The sequence below is a fragment of the Ailuropoda melanoleuca genome, chromosome 15, assembly GCF_002007445.2.
Source record: "Ailuropoda melanoleuca isolate Jingjing chromosome 15, ASM200744v2, whole genome shotgun sequence".
In the NCBI taxonomy this organism is placed as follows: Eukaryota; Metazoa; Chordata; class Mammalia; order Carnivora; family Ursidae; genus Ailuropoda; species Ailuropoda melanoleuca.
Genome location: NC_048232.1, coordinates 38,610,685 through 38,633,950, shown reverse-complemented (window position 1 = coordinate 38,633,950; position 23,266 = coordinate 38,610,685). Strand labels below are relative to the sequence as shown.

The 23,266-nt window shown below is 34.1% G+C and overlaps 1 protein-coding gene across 10 annotated transcripts in view; it reads right to left on the bottom strand.

The window, feature by feature from the left end:
- Nucleotides 1-23,266, bottom strand: part of MON2 (MON2 homolog, regulator of endosome-to-Golgi trafficking) — a 95,831-nt gene that overhangs the window by 50,406 nt on the left and 22,159 nt on the right. For all 10 annotated transcript variants that reach the window (XR_004620961.1, XR_004620960.1, XR_004620959.1 and 7 more), the window contains 9 exons: nt 20,760-20,889; nt 18,371-18,468; nt 17,541-17,666; nt 14,948-15,142; nt 8,976-9,100; nt 8,432-8,568; nt 7,200-7,353; nt 1,994-2,226; nt 241-322 (listed from right to left, as the gene is read on the bottom strand). Coding sequence is in view for 5 of the 10 variants with exons in the window: in XM_002919596.4 (XP_002919642.1) it covers nt 241-322; nt 1,994-2,226; nt 7,200-7,353; nt 8,432-8,568; nt 8,976-9,100; nt 14,948-15,142; nt 17,541-17,666; nt 18,371-18,468; nt 20,760-20,889 (1,280 nt within the window). In the remaining 5 variants the exon portion in view is untranslated. The remainder of the gene's footprint in view (nt 1-240; nt 323-1,993; nt 2,227-7,199; nt 7,354-8,431; nt 8,569-8,975; nt 9,101-14,947; nt 15,143-17,540; nt 17,667-18,370; nt 18,469-20,759; nt 20,890-23,266) is intronic.

Genomic DNA, 23,266 nt, shown 5'->3' with positions numbered 1-23,266 from the left:
GAAAAAGGCATTCTTTAATTTTAGGATTGTATTTTCCATTAAAACATCATGACAACTATTCTGGTGGGGAGCAGGGCAAGAACAAGATGAAGGAGGGGGAGGTGGCAAAAAAAGAATAATGTTCAATATATATAAAAAGCTAACATTAAGATATAATTTTAGGACCAATTTAAGTCAATATTTAAAGTTTGTTTCTTATTAACTGACACGCGGAATAAAAAAATTATAAAGACTTAATACCTGGCATCAAGGAGGAGTGAGAGAGCAGCAAGTAAACCACACCAGCAGGCATTCACCATTTCTTCCCAAACAGCTCTACTAACTTAAAGGACAAAAACATACAATACTTCATGATCATTATGGATAGCACAATATTTGACAATACCTCATTCTAAAACCTTCCTAGTCATTTCACAATACATTACATATTCTATGAACTCAATTATTAAATACTAAAGCTCTAATATTTAAAATACATTTGAAAAAATGAAAACTTAAAAACCAAACCAGTTTCAGAATTCAGGTCTTTAAGTTGTTTTAAAATATCAATGGTAGGATCTTTCAGTACACAAATCAACTGTTATCTGTGTGTGTGTGTGTGTGTGTGTGTGTGTGTGTCTGTGTGTCTGTGTGTGTGTATGTGTAATACCAGTTCCTATTCCCTTTCCCCTTCATTGGGCCAAACTTCTAGCCTCTGTGACCAGTGAACAAGCTGTTCAGCCAAGAGACTGATTTCTATACACTGGGAATCGAGCAAATGAGTAAATCCACTGAATAAACTGGGACCAATTCTCACTTTTGGAGAAGGTAATTGCAAACATGGAAAGTTAAAAATAAGCCTTGTGGTATTGACCTGGAGAAACCTCATTTAGACATTTTTAGACAAACATTTTTAAAATGTAAAGAGATGTGTGCTTGTGTTTGTGTGTGCGTATTTCCTTTTCAAGTAGTAAGAAGCACACTAGTGCACATGTGTTAGTTTCTAAATACTAAACTAAAAGGAGCGAGGGCCCCTTAGAAAAATAACTGGGCTTGGCAAGAAAGATCCAAGATGAGCTGCGAATATTTTGCTGTGTGAGATAGTGAGAAAGTGCTCAGAAAACAGTGGCCAGTTTGAAAGGGGTCCCACTGGCCATATCAGGAACAATCTGAGTGTTAAACCAAATAATGATAATCATATTGTAACCTTTCAAATAAAATAGAAATCCAAGAATCCATACTAATATAAATGAGTAAATTTAAAAAAAAATAAATGGGAGAGAAGGGAAAGCTCTCTTTTACAGCAGAGGTCTCAAAATATTTCTTCACAAAAAGTTCATAATTCTTCTTACACTGAAGAAACCAGCCAGACATCACATTAACCAAATTATAAAAATTAACATTACCAATAATGAGACATACTGATAATTGTATGCTCCTGCTGTGTTGACAGACTAAGTTTGACACAGCAATATTTCTATGGTAGCCCTAGCAAAAATGAGTAAGCTGAATCTAGTTATAAGGAAAAAAGAGACAAACCTAAACTGACTAGCCTGTACTCTTCAAAAATGTCAAGGTCATATAAGAAAAAACCAAAGAAGTGTTCTAGATTTAAGGACAGTATAGCAATATCAAACTAAATTCAACATGTGATCCCAGAACATAAAAGACATCACCTGGGCAAATGGTAAAATTTGAATGAGGTCTGAGATAAGATAATACTGGGTTGATGCTAAATTTATGATGGGATTGTACCGTAGTTATATTAGGAAACTGTCCTTATTTTTAAGAAAACACTGAAGTATTAAGTGGAAGTGGGGCATCATGTCTGCAATTTATTCTCAAATAGTTCAGGAGAAAAGTATAGTGATGTATCTGAATAACACAAATAGGGTAGTGTTAACAATTGGGAAATCAGGGTGAAGGATATACGGGAACTTGAGTATTTCTGTAACTTTTCTGTAAATTTCAAATTATTTCAAAATAAAAATTAAAAATACAGACGTCAATATACCTATTTCCTTATCCATTTGGTCTGATGTTGACTGTAAGTCTTGCTGTTCTGATGACTGTGTTGGTGAAGAAGCTGCTTCTGTAGTAGTCTGACATTCTGTTTCAACCTCTCCTAACTCTCCTTCGATCATACTAGTGATTCCACGTACAAGATCAAGCAAACAATGGAACGCCACAGACATAGCATAACCTTCTGGTATAGTTGGGGGCTCAACTTTGTCCAACATCTCAAGGCTGAAATTAAGAAAAAAATCAGAACGCTAATTAAAAGCCAAGATGATGAAAATATATAAAAGTATTTGTAGTTCACAGAAATTAAGAGCAACAGGAGCAACAGAATAGAAAAAGTGAATGGACATTACTGAGTTTGTTTCATTTGGAAGAGGGATCCCTTCTCAGTATTCTAAGAAACTGATTAGAAAAATTAAGACCCGACCACTGTCATAACTAATTATTTTAATAGTGTACTTTTTGGCTCTCCCCCTAAATGTGCCAATATTTTAATTGTTGGTATTAGAGAAATAAAGGCTTACATATAAAATAGAGTAAGACTAAATGGATTATAAAATTTCCCAAACTCTGACTCCGGTGCTTTCAAAATAAGGTACTATAAAATCAAATCAATCCTATAAACGAAGATATTTTCACACTGAGAAAGTATTACTGTGAAATACCCAGCTTAGCTATCATCTCAGACACAATCTGCCAACGGGTTAGAATAATACTCAGAGCATCAATATGTCAAACTCAAATTTTAGAGGTTTCTACCCCATAGTTAGAACAAAGTTTGCAAAAGGAAAGATAACAAATCTTTTGTCTTAAATCACGGCAAATAAGGAGTTATGGTTTTAAATTCCTTAAAATTGAAATCTGTCAAGATAATTCAATGGAAAAAGAACTGGTGGTACTGGAATAACTGGATATTCACATGTAAATGAATGATGATCTTTACCTCATATCACATACAAAAATTAACTCAAAATTAATCAATGACCTAAATGTAAGAGCTAAACTAAAAACTCTTAGAAGAAAACATGGGCAAAAAATCTTCATGACCTCACATTAGGTAGTGTGATTTATTAGATAGGATATCAAAAGCACAAGAAACAAAGGAAAAAATAGATAAACTGAATTCATCAACATTAAAAACTATTGTGCTTCAAAGGCCACTATTAAGAAAACGAAAGACAATCCACAGAATAGAAAATTTTTGCAAATCATGTATCTGATAAGGAACTAAAGATCCAGAATATATAAGAACACTGAGAACAAAATAATAAAAAGATAACTCAATTAAAAAGAAGCAAAGGATCTGAAAAGACATTTCTCCCAAGATGATATATAAATAGGCAATAAGCACATGAATGATATACTCAACGCCATCAGTATTTAGAGAAATGCAAATTGAAATATGGTAAGATAACACTTAATGTCCACTAGGATGGCTATAATCAAAAGACTGTAACAATAATCAATAGACAGTAACAAGTACTGCTGAGGATATGGAGAAATTTGAACTCCCATACACTGTCAGTGGGACTATAAAATGATACAGTCAGTTGGGAAAATAGTTTAGCAGCTCTTCACAAAGTTAAATATAGAGTAATATATGACTCAACAATTCTACTCCTAGGTATATATATCCATGAGAAATGAAAACATATGTCTAAGAAAAAAGTTGTACATAAATGCTCATAGCAGCATTATCTCTAAAAGCCAAAAAGTGGAAGCAATCCAAATACCCATCAATTGATGGATAAACAAAATACAGTACATCCATACTGGAATGTTATTTAGCCATAAAAAGAAATGAAGTACTGACATATCCTACAACACAGATGAATCTTCAAAACATGCTGAGTCAAAGAAGCTTAAACAAAAGAGTATTTATTGTATGATTACATTTATATGAAATATCCAGAATGGCAAATTAGTAGAAATGCAAAATAGATCAGTGGTTGCTAGGGGAACGGGAAAGGGAGACTGGGAAATGACTAATAATGAGTATGGGTTTCTTTCTGGGATGATGAAAAAGGCCTTGAAGTAAAGGTGCTTATTGTTACATAGCTTCTGAATACAGTAAAACCAAAAAATGTATACTGTGGAAGGCTGAGTTTTATGATATGTGGATTACATCTCAAAAACAAAAGTGAAATCATTAAAGATTACAATAAGCTAATAAAAGAGATTTCCAACCTCAAATTCTAAAAGTTGCTGAATGATAATCAAGACTAGAGGTAGGTAATTTGTAAAGAAATGCAAAACTCAGAATAAACAATAACAACACCTATGAACAGCTATCATTTTTTGTGCAATAACTCCTGGCCTGGGACTCTAAGGGATTTTTTTATGTACACTGTCTTGTTTAACTCCTCACAAACCCCCTAAGAGATAGAGATAGGATGAAACTAAGAACTAAAGTGACACAATTATCCATCAACAGTTCTTAACACAGTCTGACTCTAAAGCCTATCAATTTAACCCCTAGTATGTGCCAGCTCCGAGGATTTTAAAATTTAGGTAATCAATAAAAATATATTTATATTACTGATCAAAAAGATCTAAGCTCAAACAAGGAGGTAAAGTTTATGGGTTTAATCGTTGCCAAGCCAATGAGCCTTTTTGAGCCACACATTGAGCCTATGAGTGCTAAGCATTTTTTCAGACAAATCTCTATTCTCAAAGAACAAATGCTCTACTGAGAAAATGCATCTAAAACAAAGAAAATAATCCTAAATATCCCAAACTCTAATCCCCAAATGCTATGGTAAAGGCCTTAAGTGCTAGAATAGTTAAGAGAAAAAGGTGATTTATGCTTATTTTTATTTACACCACAACCTAAAACAAAGCCCACACCTCCTTACCTCAATATTTCAGGGCTATTTTATTAGAACTGTACACAAATTCCAGTTTTAGATAAAATGTAACCCATTTATTTAAATATTTTTAAATTTAAGGTAAAGTTGCAAAACTGTCACAAGCCCAACTTTGAAAGCAGCCATAGTGTAATTAATCAGAAAGAATATGTAAACAATACTTACGTCAAAACCACTTGTCTGTACATTACTTAAGTATTCAAATGATTATATACTTAAAAATCAATAAAAGAACAGAATATACAATCAAGATTTACATGTACGCCTTCAAGTGAAATAATGTGCTTGATACTGAAAATAGTGAAGATAACTTGACAGTGAATCTCACAACAAATGAATAAAAGATGCCAATTCAACAGGGAGGCTTCAATGGAAAAATACTAATCCATGTGCAAAACAAAACCCAATATTTTCTGGCCATTTTTGATTTCAGAGGTGAGTAATCTCAGTGTGTATAATACTAAAAAAAAAAAAACAAAAACTAGATGTTCCTTTAGAGATTTAGTCCTAACATTGCCTTCAAGTGAAATAATGCGCTGTACTCATAATCATATTATTTAGTAGCAGAACTAGTTAAAATCCAACTCTCTTAATTGGTAAGGGTTAAATTATCAATAAACAATTGGTTTCAGACTTCCATTTTATTAATAAAAAGTAATTTGTACAACTTTGCCAAGTATTTACTCTCTTGTCATTTATTTGTTTTAATTCTTCTTCCTTAGACACACATCTTCACTCTCTTGCTGTTAATTATGTATTTGCTCATCTTATTTCCTCAAAAATCATTCCTGTCCTCATCTTTATTTTGGTCACTCTCTATCCCTTTAATTTGTTTTTTCTTCAAAGAATTAACCATTACCCAAGGTGATATTATATGTTTATCTGAACACTTATTGACTACCTCACTCACTAAAATGTAAGTTTAATGAGGGCAACTAGTTCTATGTTGGGGTTTTTTCAATTTATAAAATGAGGTAAGGAAATGAATGAGATTATTGTCTCTTCAGTGCTAGAAATCCGATTTCTTTTAAATTTGATACTCTAGTATACTTGAGTCACTAGCCTCTGTAGCAAGCAAAAGCTTATTATGAGACTAGGTAACTTTAATATCTTTTAAATGACTAAGAATAACAATGAATTTTAGTTAAATATTTCAGTCCTCTATGATTCTATACTCTCATAATTTTAAGCAAAAAAAAAGCTGCATAGCAAGATATCATGATTATACTATGCAGACTGACATACCATATAAATTTATCATTTAAACTAGTCAGCAAGTAGGGATTGCGCACATGGGTGAAGGGGAGTGGGAGACACACCTCTAGTAATGGAATGAGTAAGTGACAGGAATAAAAGGCACAGCATAAGGAATATAGTCAATGATATTGTTACAGTGATGTAAAAGGACAGATGGCAGCTACACTTGTGGTGAACACAACATAATGTATAAACTTGTCAAATCACTATGTTGTATTGTATACCTGAAACTTATGTAATGTGTGTCAACTATACTCAAATTTAAACGAACAAACAACAAATAAACTAGTCAGAGACTCTGCTTCACACTTTGAGTTCTGATTTACTGTCATCAGGATAGTGTTTTAATTATACATGCCAAGCATTCAAAATGTATTAGTTGCCTCACAGTAATACAGTAGTGTTAAATCCATGTAGGATTGATTGCTTTACCTCTGTAGCACTGTAGTTCACTCTGACTTAAGAAAAAATCAACAATACCTGCCAAATATTTATTTGTTAAACTGAAATGGCTAATGAAAATAAAAATAACACATATGGAATCCATTAAACACTTTAAGTTAATTAAACTTGAGTGTGTTAAACTCTAAAAACGTAATTAGCTACACAGTTAAAATAACTTTTCTCACCTATAGAATCCTGAAAGGTACATATATCACTACTCTTATTTTATAGGTGAAGAAACTGAGATTTTAAAAAAGGTTAACTAATTTGCTGCTGGTAACTCAGTTAGTATTAGAAGACCTAAGTCTGAAGTCATATACTTAAATTAAAAAGCCATATACAACATCTAAATAGGTTCTCAGATCAAGAAGCCACATTTTGTTTCACAATACTGTTAACATTAACACATCAACAAATAGTACAAAAGAAAACAAACAAAAACTATCCTACATAAAATTCTCAACATATGACAAGAGAAAATTAGTTCTAAATTGAATTAGAATTGAATTAGTTCTAAATTGAATTGGAATTTCTAGGTTTAAAACATTCAAAGTATGATACAGAAACATTTTAGGATAAAATAATCCCAATGGCATCATTCATCACAAAATAAAGCTACTAACTACTTACTAGGTGGCTTTTGCACTGCCTTGTACTGTTATAGTCAAGATAGGTATCCAAGTTCCTCTATATTCAAATGCTGGTAGCAAAGTAACACCTCCGCCAATCCCCAACATTCCTGAGTTAGCTGGTGCTGAGACGGAGCCACCTGAGTTATTGTTTCCTATTAGATAAGGGGAAGAAAGCAAAGATACCCAATTTACTAGTTAATTACAAATCCGTAATATACAAACATTTGGTTCAACTAAAAAAATTTTGTTCTATAAGAATGGATACTACATGGGGTGCCAGGGTGGCGCAGTCGTTAAGCGTCTGCCTTCGGCTCAGGGCGTGATCCCAGCGTTCTGGGATCGAGCCCCACATCAGGCTCCTCTGCTAGGAGCCTGCTTCTTCCTCTCCCACTCCCCCTGCTTGTGTTCCCTCTCTCGCTGGCTGTCTCTCTCTGTCAAATAAATAAATAAAATCTTTAAAAAAAAAAAAAAAGAATGGCTACTACACGAATAAATGAAGTTTATTAATCCTGCTTTGGCTATTAGAGACTCTATATCCCCAGAATACCATTTCCTTTTTTATAAAAAAGGAACTAGTAAGTAAAACTACTGACAAACTTTATATCTTTTGTTAGACCATTTTTTATCAGAGGTGAAAATAAAGAAGAAACCATTAATCAGATAGTAAAAAGTGGAAGATAAATATAAAGAAGGCAAAGAGAAATAAGAAGCCATACGCTGATTTCCAAACAAGCTTAAATCAAGTTTACCTATTTTGTTAAAAGAGACTAATTAACAATCTCCTAAGGTGGTGAACCGGATTTTTTAAGGAGAGGCACAAAATGAAGATCCTCCCCCCCCCTTTTTTTTAAGATTTTTTTATTTATTTGAGAGACAGAGAAAGCACAAGCAGGCATTCTGGGACCATGACCTGAGCCAAAGGCAGACACTTAACTGAGTCACCCAGGCACCCCCAAATGAAGATTCTTCTAAAATGAAGATAAGCATCTAAACTCTTATGTGATTAGAGAAACTGAAAGTATACCAGAGAAGGAAACATATTCTGGAAAGAAATAAACATAGCTGCCTCAATGAGACTGAATATTCTTTAAGTCAAGTCTTTACTCCAAATGCATTAAGGTAATCCAGATTTTTCCAGTCACAAAATTTCTATAAAATATCCTCTCAGAATAGTGAATACAGTAAATCATGGCAGAATATAAAAAAAACAAAATATGAATTAGCCTTTACCAGCTTGGTTTGTTGTAGCAGGATTTCCAGTAGGAGGGACAAGAAACAAGGACTGTATAAAAGATCCCAGGGCATTCACAATATCACGAAAAACCTTGGTAGAATGCTGTTTCATATCATAGGACTGACAAAATGACCTGTAAAATAATTTTAAATGTTTCTGAGAAAAACATTTCAATATATTAAAAATTTTAAACATTTTTTATAGCAAGTAATGTTGATGTACCACTCTGACTGCTATACTTAAAACATCACGCCTGATGATTTTACTAAGTTAGTACAAAGTTTCAGACTGAGCCCAATGTTATTAAAAAGATCATCTTGGCCATGTTAACCAATAAATTTGGATTGATGGCAATTACTACCCATATTTTTTTGCCCACCTCTCGATTGTTTTCCACACTCACACCACTACCCCTCCTTATACATATAATACACAATTTTCTTTGTTTAGAAATCACTAATATTTGGGCATAAATATTTAAGCTCTTCCTACTAGCGAACATTAACCTATCTATTTAACAAAATATTGCTGAGATTTTACCTTAAGAGCTGAGGCTGCACACACAGTCTGTGTATTGATTCTACTGCAACAGCTCGTAACCACTGTGGTTTATCTGCATCCAGAAATTTCACCAGAAGTGACAGAAATATCTCACATTCAGTTACCTAAAAAGATTTTTTAATAATATTTCTTTAAATCTAAGATGAGAATTTATAAATTACAATCTTTTTCTTAGTGTTATGGATAAAACAATAAAAGCTTCCAATTTTAAATAAATTAAAATTCTTAACGGGGAGTACAGAAAAAGAAGGGAAAAACAGTTACATAGGAAAAACTAAGAGTAAAAATAATCAGTGTCTCTCTACATCCCTGAAAACACACTAGTGATCTGCTAATATGGTTAATCTTTTACCTTTATTCTTTTTTTTTTAAGATTTTATTTATTTATTTGACTGACAGAGACAGCAAGAGAGGAAACACAAGCAAGGGGAGTGGGAGAGGGAGAACTAGGCTTCCCACCAAGCAGGGAGCCCGATGCGGGGCTCAATCCCAGGACCCTGGGATCATGACCTGAGCCGAAGTCAGACTCTTAATGGCTGAGCCACCCAGGCGCCCCTACCCTTATTCTTTAGAAAGCACTATGCACCATCACACAATCCTCATTCCTCGCAGGTAGCATATATCATGTAAACTGCTGATAGGATATATGCTCTACTCTTCAATAATACCACAAGTTTTTCTATATGTTCTTTTGCTGCTTAAACAGAAAGCTGCAATAAGCCTAAGCACGTTTAATATAAATTTTCTAGTAGGAAAACAAAAAGGAATCTGCAGCAGTTGACAGGTATAAGATACATAAAGTACTTAGAACAAGGCCTGGTACATAGTTTCACTTTATAAGTATTAGTTATCATTACCATTATTATTAATATAAACCATCATCTCTGCAAGCTCTTTGTAAATAAAAATGTTTGAAGCACATTCTCAACATTATGTATTAAATGCCTGATAAATGCATAAACGACCAGAAAAAATAACCAGGTTTTTCAAAGGTTAATGGATTGCTTCCGTTGTACACTAACTGAGGACACAGCAGGACCTCTGGGAGCTAAGAACCTCACATTGTGATTACTAGGCCAAACGGAAGCCTCCTTTTACACCAACTGCGACACACTATTGGACGAGTTATCTGGGGGTACCCTGAAATAAGCGAGCATCATATGGGGCAAGAAATTTCAGGAACATAGCAGCCCTCAGGATGTTGCCCAAAGTCTTAGCAGCTGGTATTCTCTAATGCCTTTCAGTACTGTTAACTGAATGCTTAAAATTAGAACATAATCATGAGGATAAAGCAGGAGGGGTAATTAAAAACGTTACTCGTGGACTGCTATGATTGGGGAAGTCATAAAACAGAGGCTTAGCACTGTCCTAATCATGAGACAGTTGAAAAGCACTAGATCAGAAATCAGATAGGCTCAGCTTCTTTATCCACCAACTGAGTGGATGCCAAGCTACACAACCTTCTTATAAATAAAGTATAAAAGTATCTACATCTTTGAGAAATCAAATGAGAAAACTGTAAGAATAAAAACATCTCCCAAACATGATAAAATGCCATGCAAATGCAGAGCACATTATTTTTTCTAAACAAATGGTCCTTTTAGTAAAGAACTGAAAAAGAATCATGCTGGTGACTCACTGCACAAGTTTTATCTACTACAGAGTTTTAACATTAGTGGGTCCTCCAAATGTACACTACCTACTTTAGAATGAAAGTGAAATATAAATGTGGTAGAACTGAAGGCTCATCGGCTAGGTTTTGAGGCCAGAAAACAAAGGCTTTAAATCACTTTATATTATATCACAACCAAAGGAAATATTGTTATAAAACTTGCCTTGAAGAGTATATCATTTTCTCTCCTCTGGGAGAGAGATTAGAGCACAAATCAAACAATAAATTTATACTGTAGGCACTAAAACCTTGTGATTTCGGTAAAGGAGAGCCTCTCTCCTGAGGTCTGGAACTTTGTTCTCCATTCCTCCCTCCCTGCCAAGTGTGAATGTCTGATCACAGAACTCATGTTGAGGGCATTGCATTGTTCTCAATGGAAGGCGCCTGCTGTGAATCTGTTAAGCCTTTTCCCCAAGAGGTCGAACTCATAGGGAAACAGGTATTAAGATTGGTATCTATGGCCTAAGTCCAATTCCTTGTGGCATGAAGATACTTCATGAACTCCATTATAAGCATGCAGAGTGATGAATGTTTCTGAATTCCTACAGTCTTTTGGTAATGCACAGTAGTCAAGAGACAACTGATGCTTAAGATTAATCAAAGTCATCCCAGTAGAAATTCTAATCACAGTATCACATGGATTTCTGATGGATTATGTACATAAGATAACTGTTAGCTTAGGACACAATAAAGAAAGTCTGATAGAATATTTAAATGCAGGAGTCTACTTCTCAAGGCCTGGTAACAGTTAACAACCTTATAGCTAACGGATTTGTTAGTGCTAAGATCCTTTGTTGGAACATGTATGTGAAGTAGAAAATTAGGTAGGATTAAGTCAATTTAGCCCCATTCCTTCCTTTTTAAAAGCAGTGAGTCAAAGGCAGAAGAGAGATACACTGGCCACTTATAACTAAGTTTCATAAATTCCTTAAACATATCTTCCTTAAAAAGATATCTGGGAACAAAGCCTAATGATTCAGAGGACAGAGAAGCACCTAGTTCAGATGATAAAAAAGAGAAAGAATATAGTATACTAGCTTTATTATAACTCTTTCTGAATGACTGGGGCATTCCAGTTTCCTCTAATCACTCTAGATATATTAACAGAACTAACCTTTGAGTATCAGTTGTCTTCACCCCTGAGCTACTTGACAGAACAAGAAAAGCTGATGAATACTGGGGGAGAACAGATTCTCTAGTTCAATGATTCCCCAAAGTGGGGTCAAAGTGAGGTCACAATTATTTTTATAATAATGTAAAATATTACTTGCCATTTTCAGTGCATTGACATTTGTACTGACGGTACAAAAGCAATGGTGGGTAAAACAGCTTTATCAAGAATCAAGGCACTATATGACCCAGCCATTGCACTACTGGGTGTTTACCCCAAAGATACAGACGTAGTAAAGAGAAGGGCCATATGCACCCCAAATGTTCATAGCTGCATTGTCCACAATAGCCAAATCATGGAAGGAGCCGAGATGCCCTTCAACAGATGACTGGATTAAGAAGCTGTGGTCCATATATACAATGGAATATTACTCAGCTATCAGAAAGAACGAATTCTCAACATTTGCTGCAACATGGACGGCACTGGAGGAGATAATGCTAAGTGAAATAAGTCAAGCAGAGAAAGACAATTATCATATGATTTCTCTCATCTATGGAACATAAGAACTAGGATGATCGGTAGNGTCTGTTTCACTGAAGAACTACAAAGAAAAAAAAATAGCATAAATAAAAAATAAAATTAAATTATTGATTTTCTTAAGTCTGACCTATAAGTGCATGTCTTTTTTAATTTTCTGTGTGACGAAATGAGAATACATATGAAGCACTTTTGCTATGTATCAAAGTACAATGGTTGTCTGGAGGAAAAGCACAGTTCGGGGCTGATCTAATCACTTATATCCCCTATGGAACACCATTTTAACCAAAAGAGCAAATGGTAAACTATGACTATTTAGGCTTGTGTATATTGCAGACACTTTGGCAAAAATGAACAAAGTAGGGCGCCTGGGTAGCGCAGTCGTTTAGCGTCTGCCTTCGGCTCAGGGCGTGATCCCGGCGTTCCGATCGAGTCCCACATCGGGCTCCTCTGCTGGGAGCCTGCTTCTTCCTCTCCCACTCCCCTGCTGTGTTCCCTCTCTCGCAGGCTATCTTTCTGTCAAATAAATAAATAAAATCTTAAAAAAAAAAAATGAACAAAGTAAGCTTGTCGCTTTAAGGGAAACAAATGACGGTATTTGTTGCCAATGATAAGATTCAAGCTGTCAAACAAAAATTAGTATTATTTATCTACCACTGTGACCTTGACAACTTCTTAATAACAGGAGATTTATCTGATAAATAGTTAGTGATTAACATACACCATTTTTGGTATTGTATGAAGTGTTAACATTTGTAATATCCGCAAAACTAAAATACATATTACAAAATCGTGTATAGATAAAAATTACAATCAGAGCAAAAGATGAATCAATGAATTTAAATGTAACACAGTATGTAAATGTCATTACTAAGGTTTCAGATCCTACACCTTTAAACCGTCACTAGTCCAGTTTGGTGCAGTATCAAAGAATATCCACCATTGAGATAATATTAATACCCATGAAGATAATTCTACCTTTTCCAACTACATAACTTTGAGAAGCCAGATTTTCTTCATATGCTTCAACCAAAACAACATTACCACAACAGAATGAAAACAGAAGATATGAAAATCTAGCTATCTTCTATTAAGCCAGACATTAAAGAGATTTGCAAAAAATATATAAAATCTTTGGGGCGCCTCGTTGGTTCAGTCAGTAAGCATCTGACTCTTCATTTTGGCTCAGATCATGATATCAGGGTTGTGAGAATGAGCCCCATGTCAGGATCCACAACTGTGCTTGGTGCAGATCTGTTTGAGATTCTCTCTCTCCCTCTGCCCCTCCTCCAGCTTGCATGCTCTATCTCTCTCAAATAAGTAAATAAATCATGAGAGCTCTCTGCCCCTTTCTTTCCTCATTTGAGACTCCCATAATGTATTGTGAAGTAATAAGAAATATATACATTGGTCTCTGCTCCTGGTTTCTGCCACAGAGCTCCTAAAATCCTCATAATTTCCTGAGTGATAGGAGCATCTGACACAGAGCTCCTAAGTCTCTTGGAATTTCCTATGTGAATAGTATCTTCCCATTCTAATAAGGCAATTCTTGTTGGATTGCAGGACAGGGGCTGGAGACCAGAAAAAACCACCATAATTAGAAGCTTGAGACTTTCAGCCCCCACCCCTCATTCACTGAAGGGAGAGTGGTAGAAACTGAGTTAATAATCAATCATGCCCACATGATGAAAACACTATAAAAATCCTTAAGTACAGAGTTTAGGGAGCTTCCAGGTTGGTGAACACATATACATGCCAAGAGAGTTGCACACCCCAACTTCATGGGGACAGAAGCTCCTGCCTGCTCTTGGGACTTTTCCATACCTTGTTCTATGAATCTCTTCATCTGCCTGTTCAGTGGTATCCTTTAAAATATCCTTTGTAATAAACAGGCAATAATAAGTAAACCGTTTTTTCCTAGGTTCTTTAGTAAATTATCAAACCCAAAGAGGAGGTTGTGGGAACTTCCCATATAGAGCCAAGTTAGAATTTCTGGTTAAGCGGGTAACCTACTACTTGCGAGAGTCCTTAACTTCAGGGTCTGTGCTAATTCTGGTTAGTGTCAGAACTGAATTGAAATGTAGACTATGTGGCTGTCAGAGAACTGGTCGATGTGGGGGAAAAAATCCATATGTCTGATGTCTGAGGTGTTATGAGTGTGAGTGTAACCCAGTGCATTTTTACTAGACATGTTTATCTTGGTCTGCTGGATGGTATGCCCTAAGTCCCTTAGAGGCTCTTCTTTTTTTTTTTTTTTGCTCCCCTGACCTGGAAATTGTAAATGACTTGTCTTCAAGTTTGTTTATTCTTTCTTCTAGTCTACTGACCTAGTCTACTGTTGATCCCCTCTAGTGAGTTTTTCAATTCAGTTACTGTATTCTTCTGCTTTAGATTTTTGTTTTATCTTTCTTTATAGTTTCTATCTCTTTATTGATATTCTCATTTTGTTCATACACCACTTTCTTGATTTCATTTAACTGTCTGTATTCTCTTTTAGCTCACTCAGCGTGTTTATAACTACTATAAAAGAAATTCTGAAGCAAAAAAGCTGAATGCATTAAAACAAATCATCATTTAAAAAGAGCACTACATGTGATTCCACATGCAAACACACATGAAATTAGCACTTACCAAAAGGCTGTAAAACTGCTTAATCAGAACAGATACTACTCTCAGCAAACGCATGCAGATAGGAAAATACGGTTTTTCAACTGGTGCCGGAGAAGATGAAGAGCTGGAACCTTGTCTGAACTTTATATTTGGAGAAAAGAGTTTTATCACAAGAGGACATACCCTTTCTTTGAGAAGGAAACTAAACTCTTGGTGCTATTTGCAAGGATTAAAAAAAAAAAGAAAGAAAGAATTAACTTAGTTTGTACTTAATACTTTTAAAACACAGTCTTACTAGCAAATAAAACTTACTAATAATCAGTATGAATAATTTAGCTTTATTATACGTTTAGCTTATTATTCTAGAGTTTACACACAACTCTGAAATTAGTGCTGCTCTTTCAGAGTGTAAGATCAAAATGATCACCAATATTTCAAAAAGTCTTAAAAAGAATCTAATTTAAAAAGGAACATTTAATGATTTGAAATTAAGTGGTCTATTATTAGGAATTGTGATTTTGGTAGGACACCAGCAATTAAAAACATAAAGAACAGAATAAAGAAGCCAGATTACAAAAATTCAAACAGCTAAAGCATTTAAAATAGGCAGCTGAGAGAACACCAGATAAATAAAATGTTATATAATTCATTAATTTTACTTTGCCAAGATAACAATTCCATTCATGCATAGAAGATTTAATAATTAACTTATTATTTTGTTCTACTTAAATTGCATGAACAGAACACAACTGATTTTTAAAAACACTCAATGACAAATAAGTATAATTACTTTATTTTTTTAAAGTTTTTGTCTCTTCAATCTCTACACCCACCATGGCACTTAAACTCATGACCCCAAGATCAAGAGTCACATGCTCCTCAACTAAGCCAGCCAGGTGCCCTGCGTAATTATTTTGAAGTCTGGTAAATCTTGCAAAGGATTCTTAAATTTTACTCATAGTCATGGCATATTATGCACATTATACCTTCCTTAACTGTTAATTCCCTGCCTGTCTTAGCCAAAAGTGCCCCATTTTACTGATAGTATGAAGTCCAGTGTATATTTAATGTCTAACTTCAAATATACATTATTTTGTTCTTTTAATCATCCAAATATCACTGAGGCTGAGAATAAGATAAAAATCATAAAAATCAATCTAATCCTTTAATCTTACAGAAAAGGAAAAAAAGGCACAGAGAAATTTATTTGCTCTGAATTTATTTGCTCAAAATCAGGATTTTTTAAATGTCTCTTTATAAAAATCAGATTCATTAGAGGAAAAAAATGAGAAAATATCAGTAAGTGAAAAGATAAAAAATAAAAGCCTTGCCTAATCTCACTTCCTGGAGATAAGTTATTTTATCATCTCTAACTTCCAAATGTACATTCTTCCAGACTTTTTTTTTTTTTTTTTTAAAGATTTTATTTTTATTTATGTGACAGAGACAGCCAGCGAGAGAGGGAACACAGCAGGGGGAGTGGGAGAGGAAGAAGCAGGCTCCCAGCGGATGAGCCCGATGTGGGGCTCGATCCCGGAACACCGGGATCACGCCCTGAGCCGAAGGCAGACGCTTAACGACTGCGCTACCCAGGCGCCCCTCTTCCAGACTTTTATATGCACTTTAATTACATACTTTCTAATTCTTTGCCCCCAAAATGGCATCTTAAGAGTTGACTATCTGAAATTCTATTCACTTATCTACAGTTAGTTCCTTTGACTACAAATGTACATTTTTATGCTTCACTAATTTATATATTGGTTAACTGATAAATATTACAGACAATTCTTAAGTTTTATCTATCCACTTCTTCCCCCTCACCACTCAACTGACTACAATTGGCTTCCTTCATAACCACCAGGAACCATCCCAACTCTATTCAAACTATTTTCATTAGTCATTGTGATCTCCATGCCCCCAAATTATCAACCATATAATAAAAATTTCAGTTCCAATTTCTGGGCTAAAGGTTCCTCTACTATTGTGGCATATGATTCACACATTTTGTAAGTGAGAGTGAGGATAAAATAGATGGTTTAGGGAAGCAATATGGTAGGGAAAGGAACTAGGTTAGTAGTAAAAAGATCTAAATTTTAGTTCAAGATCTGCTAATAACTAAGGAACCCTATGTAAATCACTGAATCAATTTTAGACTTTAGCTTCTTGCACGTTAAATTAGAAGTTTGGATTCTTTCTTAATTTTCCCTCTATTAACTGTCTATGTTGAAATATTTTGTATTGAAAGTTAAATTTATTAACCGTTGACTACTTCTTTTTTCCAAAAGCACATAGCTACATATAAACAAGTAAAAATAAGTAACAATTTTTCAGTTTTTAAGTATTATAAAAAACAGCTCACATACCAAATTTCCCTCACACATCCCCCATGTTGGGAAATGCCTCACTAGATGGTCTCTAGGGATTTCTTCTAATGTTAAAATTTCAGTGTTAGGGCACCACAATAATGTAAGATAATACTAAATATCACATGTCTAAAGTCTAAAGCTGTAATTCTTTCAATCCCCCAACGTGGGAGAATACATGTTACTTTCTTGAAAAATATCTGTAAAAAAATTATGATTAATTTTGTTGCAAGATACCACAAATGGCTTACTTGTAAAAAGACCTGTGGAAAATCATTCAGGACTGACTCAAGTAATTCAAGGCCAAATGTTCGAGTCATTTCTGTCATGCCTACTAGCCAGTAAGGGGCATCAGCATTAACCAACTGACAAAGGTCCTGGGAAAATAAGTCAAAAAATAAATAAAAAATAAATAAAACATTCACATCCTGGAATGACATGTGCTTTTCAAAATTTCTAAAATTTTTAAAAGTTATCTCTTCTTATATAGTTGTTTTTACTCCTTAGCACTGGTAATTCAATTCTGAAAAACTATATACTTGATTATATAAGTAAACTTTTAAAGACTCATATAACTATATTGACAATATATAAGGTGCACAGATAAATGATTAATAGTCTTTTAATGTAAAAAGCACTTAAAATAACCCTTTAATAAAAAACTAACAAAATTTTCAGTGCAGATAAATTTTATTTTACTTAAAAGATATATTCATGACGAGTAACATAAACATCAGGTATTTGTATATTAAATTATATAAAGTAGACCAAAGGCTTATTAGTTAAATTTTTATGTTAAAGGAATTATTTTTACTAGTCATTCCTAATATGCCCTTTTTTCTGGTTCTAGGCTTAATTCATTTTACCTCCTTAAAGTGAAATGTAATATTTTATCATGTTCCTTAGCTATAGATGCTCTTTAATGTTTTAGAACATTTTTGAAATATAACTTTTGACACTTAAAATTTGACAATTTAAAAAACCGATACTTGAAAAATCAAATCAGATATAAAATTCCAAAATCAAAAATTCACACAAAACTATATTCTGTAGTAAAAATTATTTTTATCAACTGAAATACCTGGAAAAGCATATATGCATCTTTAGCACAAGGTTTGAGCGTGCTGACAGATCTTCTGTTACTATTTCCTTGAACCAGTACTGGTTGTTCTGTAATACCTGCAATCAAAGTAAGATGGGTTTTAGGGGTTTATAATGACTTGTAATAAATCACATATACTATTTAAAATAAATACTTGTTTGTGAAATTATAAACTTTAAATGTAGGCTCAGAACTACACCTCCAAAATGAGAAAAAACATTAAGAATTTATTTTTATATAAAATGCCATAAAAACTACCCATTACTATCTTACGTCACTTTAATAAGCTTAGCATCTTTATCCATATATTTGATTTTCCCAGTCTCCCATTCCCCAATCCCTTTATGTATTTGAAATTCACATAATCTTTGAATGTGCCTTTAAATATCAAATATATAAAAGTTTACCACATGGTTAATTCCTGGATCATCTCAGCATAAACAAAAGAATTAACTACTTGATCTACCACAATTACTATGTCAGTTATAGGTATTGAGTGACTGTCAGCTAGAAAATTGCTTCCCAACTCAGCATTTCTTTGAATACTAATATCATTTTCTGTAATTTATGACAGCCTGTTTTGAATAAATGTTGACTTAATGATTACTTGGGAAAAAAATGAGGTTCTAAGTATTTCCACCTTATTAGAAAGCATTAAATGAGATACTGGTCTTTAGAGACACACAGCTAAAACTACCAATCCAGGAATCACACTGAAGTTATGAATATATAACCCATCCAAACTGAAGAACTGCCCTGTTTTATCCTCTAACTTTAATTCCTTAGTATTTCAAACTCTAGAATTCAACCTGCATTTACCCTGGGAAAAAAGCAGAAAAACCAATACTCCAAAGTGGAAATAGTCTAATAAACCAACAGATTAAGAATGCCTGAAACTGATGGGTAAAACTGACCAATGGTTAACTTCAGAAAAAGTAAAGAAATTATTAGAATAGGCAGCATTACCATTACTTACTAGTATTGCCATTTTTTATCAGTAATACCAAAAGAACCTCAAACGAAATGACAGCATAACATTAAGAGTTGGAGGTGGGGGGATTACGTAGGGATTTTCCCTATGTAAAAGGGAAAGATACTTTTATCTTTTGCTTCTTGAGTACATAAAGCAGATAGGTTGCTCATGATGGTAGCACCTTATGATCTTTTCAACTACTCATGGGGAATAATTTACTTTTCATATAATAACAAATGAATAAAACATAATTTCTATAGTTAAAAGTTACCAACTTTAAAAACTACAACAGAGACAGTATCTTCAGCTCTCTTACATGTTTCTAAGTTTTTAGAAAATTTTTTAAAATGACAAAGAAAAAGATGTTTAAAATTACAATAAAGGTATTGGATAAAAATATGAAAAGACTAATGTTTACATTACATAAATATCCTTCATCAACACATGCTAATAGGCACAGACAAAAATTCATGTGAGGGAAACCTACTCTTGGAAATTTAAAGAAGTAATTCAAATGAAAAAATATGTAGGAGGACACACAAAAAAGTGCTAAAATACTAAACACAATGTAAGTGTCCAACAGGAAACTAGTTCATTAAACTGTAGAATAGTCACAAAACATAGTACATTCGGCAAAATTTAAATTACAGGGCGCCTGGGTGGCTCAGTCAGTTAAGTGTCTGCCTTCAGCTCAGGTCATGATCCCAGGGTCCTGGGCTCCCTGCTCAGCAAGACTCAGCTTCTCCCTCTCCCTTCCCCCGCTGGTGCTCGCTTGCTCGCTCTCTCCCTCTCTCAAATAAATAAATAAAATTTTTATTAAAAATAAATAAAATTTAGGGGCGCCTGGGTGGCACAGCAGTTAAAGCGTCTGCCATCGGCCCAGGGCGTGATCCCGGCATTCTGGGATCAAGCCCCACATCGGGCTCCTCCGCTATGAGCCTGCTTCTTCCTCTCCCTCTCCCCCTGCTTGTGTTCCCTCTCTCGCTGGCTGTCTCTATCTCTGTCAAATAAATAAATAAAATCTTTTAAAAAAAATAAATAAATAAAATTTAAATTACAAAAAAAAAAGAATAACATGAAAAATTCACATAATGTAATGTTTGGCTAAAACTACATATAATGCAATCAATATTTGATATAAAACATGAAATTACACATAATTAGAAATACACATGGAAAATAAAGAGTTTATTCTTGGGGTGATAACACTGTTGGAGATTTAGTTTTTTGAACTGCCACTGTTAATATCATAATATTGGTAAAATAAATATATTTTTTAAAGTATCCTAGTTTTTAGGCAGCCTAAGTTCACAGAGCAAAGACCGAAAATCAAAAGAGAAATCATGGATAGAAGAACCACACATTGTGAAAAGGAAACCACTTTTATCACTCTACCTCTGTGTCGTTCATCTTCAGCAACCATCCTCTCAAAAACAACAGTAACAACTTGTCGCACGGTAGCAGCAGCTGTATTATTTGTAATATTATCTTTTGTGAAGTGTAGTCGAAAACAAAGAACAATGGCCTAAAAAAACAATTTTCATTTAGTGAAACAGGACTGAAGAACAGAATAACTATTTTATTTGATGTAATCCAAAACTAAGTAAATCATGTTTGGCTGTTCCAATCACAGATACTAGAAGTCCTACCCTCTTATACAATAAAACCACTAAAATCCTTGGACTGTGAAATAATTCAAAGTCTGTAAATATACAGCCACATAAGATTAGGTAAGATAATGTGAAATACGCCTTTCATAACTTGGCTCTTTTATATGTATGTAAAAATGTGTTGTGATGGGGCACCTGGGTGGCTCCGTTGGTTAAGCGTCTGCCTTCAGCTCAGGTCATGACCCCAGGGTCCTGGGATCAGGCCCCAGGTTGGGCTTCCTGCTCAGCGGGAGTCTGCTCCTCCCTCTCCTCCTTGCTCCTGCTCTCTTTCACTGTCACTGTCTCTCTTTCTCTCTCAAATAAGCATTGTGCTTTATTTCCCCAGAATGACTTGTTTTGCAAATAACAAGTACTCAAAGTTTGTTATATCACTAAGTCATCTGGAGAAATAATATATAAAAATGCTAAGCATATAAATGAATAAAATTATAATTTTTTAAAAGGAGTCCTTCTTTCTTTTTAAAAATCAACTTCAGGTTAAGGTGTAATTTATATACAATAAACCGTATCTCTTCAAGGTATTTAACTTGATGAGTGCGCATAGTTACATTCACCCATGAAACCCCTGGCACAATCGAGATACAAGGCAGTTTCATCACCCTAAAAGTCTTCTGTGTTCTTCTGCACTCCATTTTTTCCTTCACCCTTGGCTCCAGGCAACCACCATCTTGTCTTTTTCACTACAGACATGCTGGCATTTTCCTCAAATAGTGTTTCATCAGTCAGTATGCACTGTTTTTGTGTCTGATTTCTTTTACTTGTAATATCTTTAAAATTCATCCATGTCGTTCTTTGAATCAGTAGTTTGTACTTTTTGATTCCTGAATAGTATTTCACAGTGTAGGTATACCAAATCTTTTGCTTATCCATTCATCTGCTGATGGATATTTGAGTTGCTTCCAGTTTTTAGCCATTGTGAATAAAGCTGCCGTGATCATATACAAATCTTTAAAAAGACATGTGTTTTCATTTACCTTGGATAAATAACTAGAAGTGAAAAAGGCTGGATCACACAGTAAGTATAGGTTAAACTTTTTAAGAAAATGCTAGTTCTCCAAAGTGATTTTACAATTTTATCCTCCTACCAGCAGTATGTATGAATTCGGCTCTTTCCCACATCATCAACAATACTTGATACGGTTGGTCTTTTTCAATTTTAGCTACTCTAATGGATGTGTAATGATACCTCTTTGTGGTTTTAATTTGCTTTTCCCTGATAACTAATGATGCTGAGCCACTTTCCATGTATTCATTAGCCATCTTATTTTGTGAAGGGTCTATAAAAAAATTTGTGCAGGGGTGCCGGGGTGGCTCAGTTGGTTAAGCGTCCGACTCTTGATTTCCACTCAGGTCATGATTTCAGGGTCGTGAGATCGAGCCCTGCATCCAGCTCCACAATCAATGAGGAGTCTGCTTGAGATTCTTTCCCTTTGCCCCTCTACCCACTCACTCACTCTCTTTCTTAAATAAAGAAATAAATCTTTAAAAAAAATGTGTCCGTTTTTTTGTCTTGGGTGATTATCTTATGAATGAGTTGTAAAAGTTTTTTAAACATTCTAGATAAAAGTTCTTTGTGAGATATTTATGAATATTTTCCCCATACTGTGGCTTCTTCTATGGTTCAGAGATTTTTTATCTACCTAAGAAATCTCTACCCCAAGGTCACAAAAATTTTCTCCTACATGCTTTTCTAAAAGTTTTAGTTTTAAAAGAAGCGATGCTTGGAGAAAAACATAATGGTAGTCTAAATTCTATGCCTTATCATATTAATTACATTAAAATTTTAAAGGAAACAGGCTTTTGATACCAACATTACTGTTTAAATTTCAACATAAAGGCATATGTTATGTAGAAGCTTTCATATTACTCAATTTTGTATTATTTCTCTATACTTCACTTTTTATCCTAAAATATTACATTTCCAAATTAACCAACATACTAAGCAAGCCCTACATTTAATTTTAAGCTATAATCAGTTCTTACTGCTTTGGTAGGTTAAATGACAGCATTTTATAAACTCTTATATATATTGTATCAGAACAATAATTTGATAGCTAGAAACCAAAAGGGAGGACATACAAAAGAATACACAAGAACACATAAAATATTTTATAAAGCAGGTAGCTTAAAAGAATAAGCTATTTGCAACTGAGTAAAATCTCATTATGACCTAAGAACATCAATGAATAACTAAAAAAGATATACTCTCTAGAAAGCATATATACAGCTTAA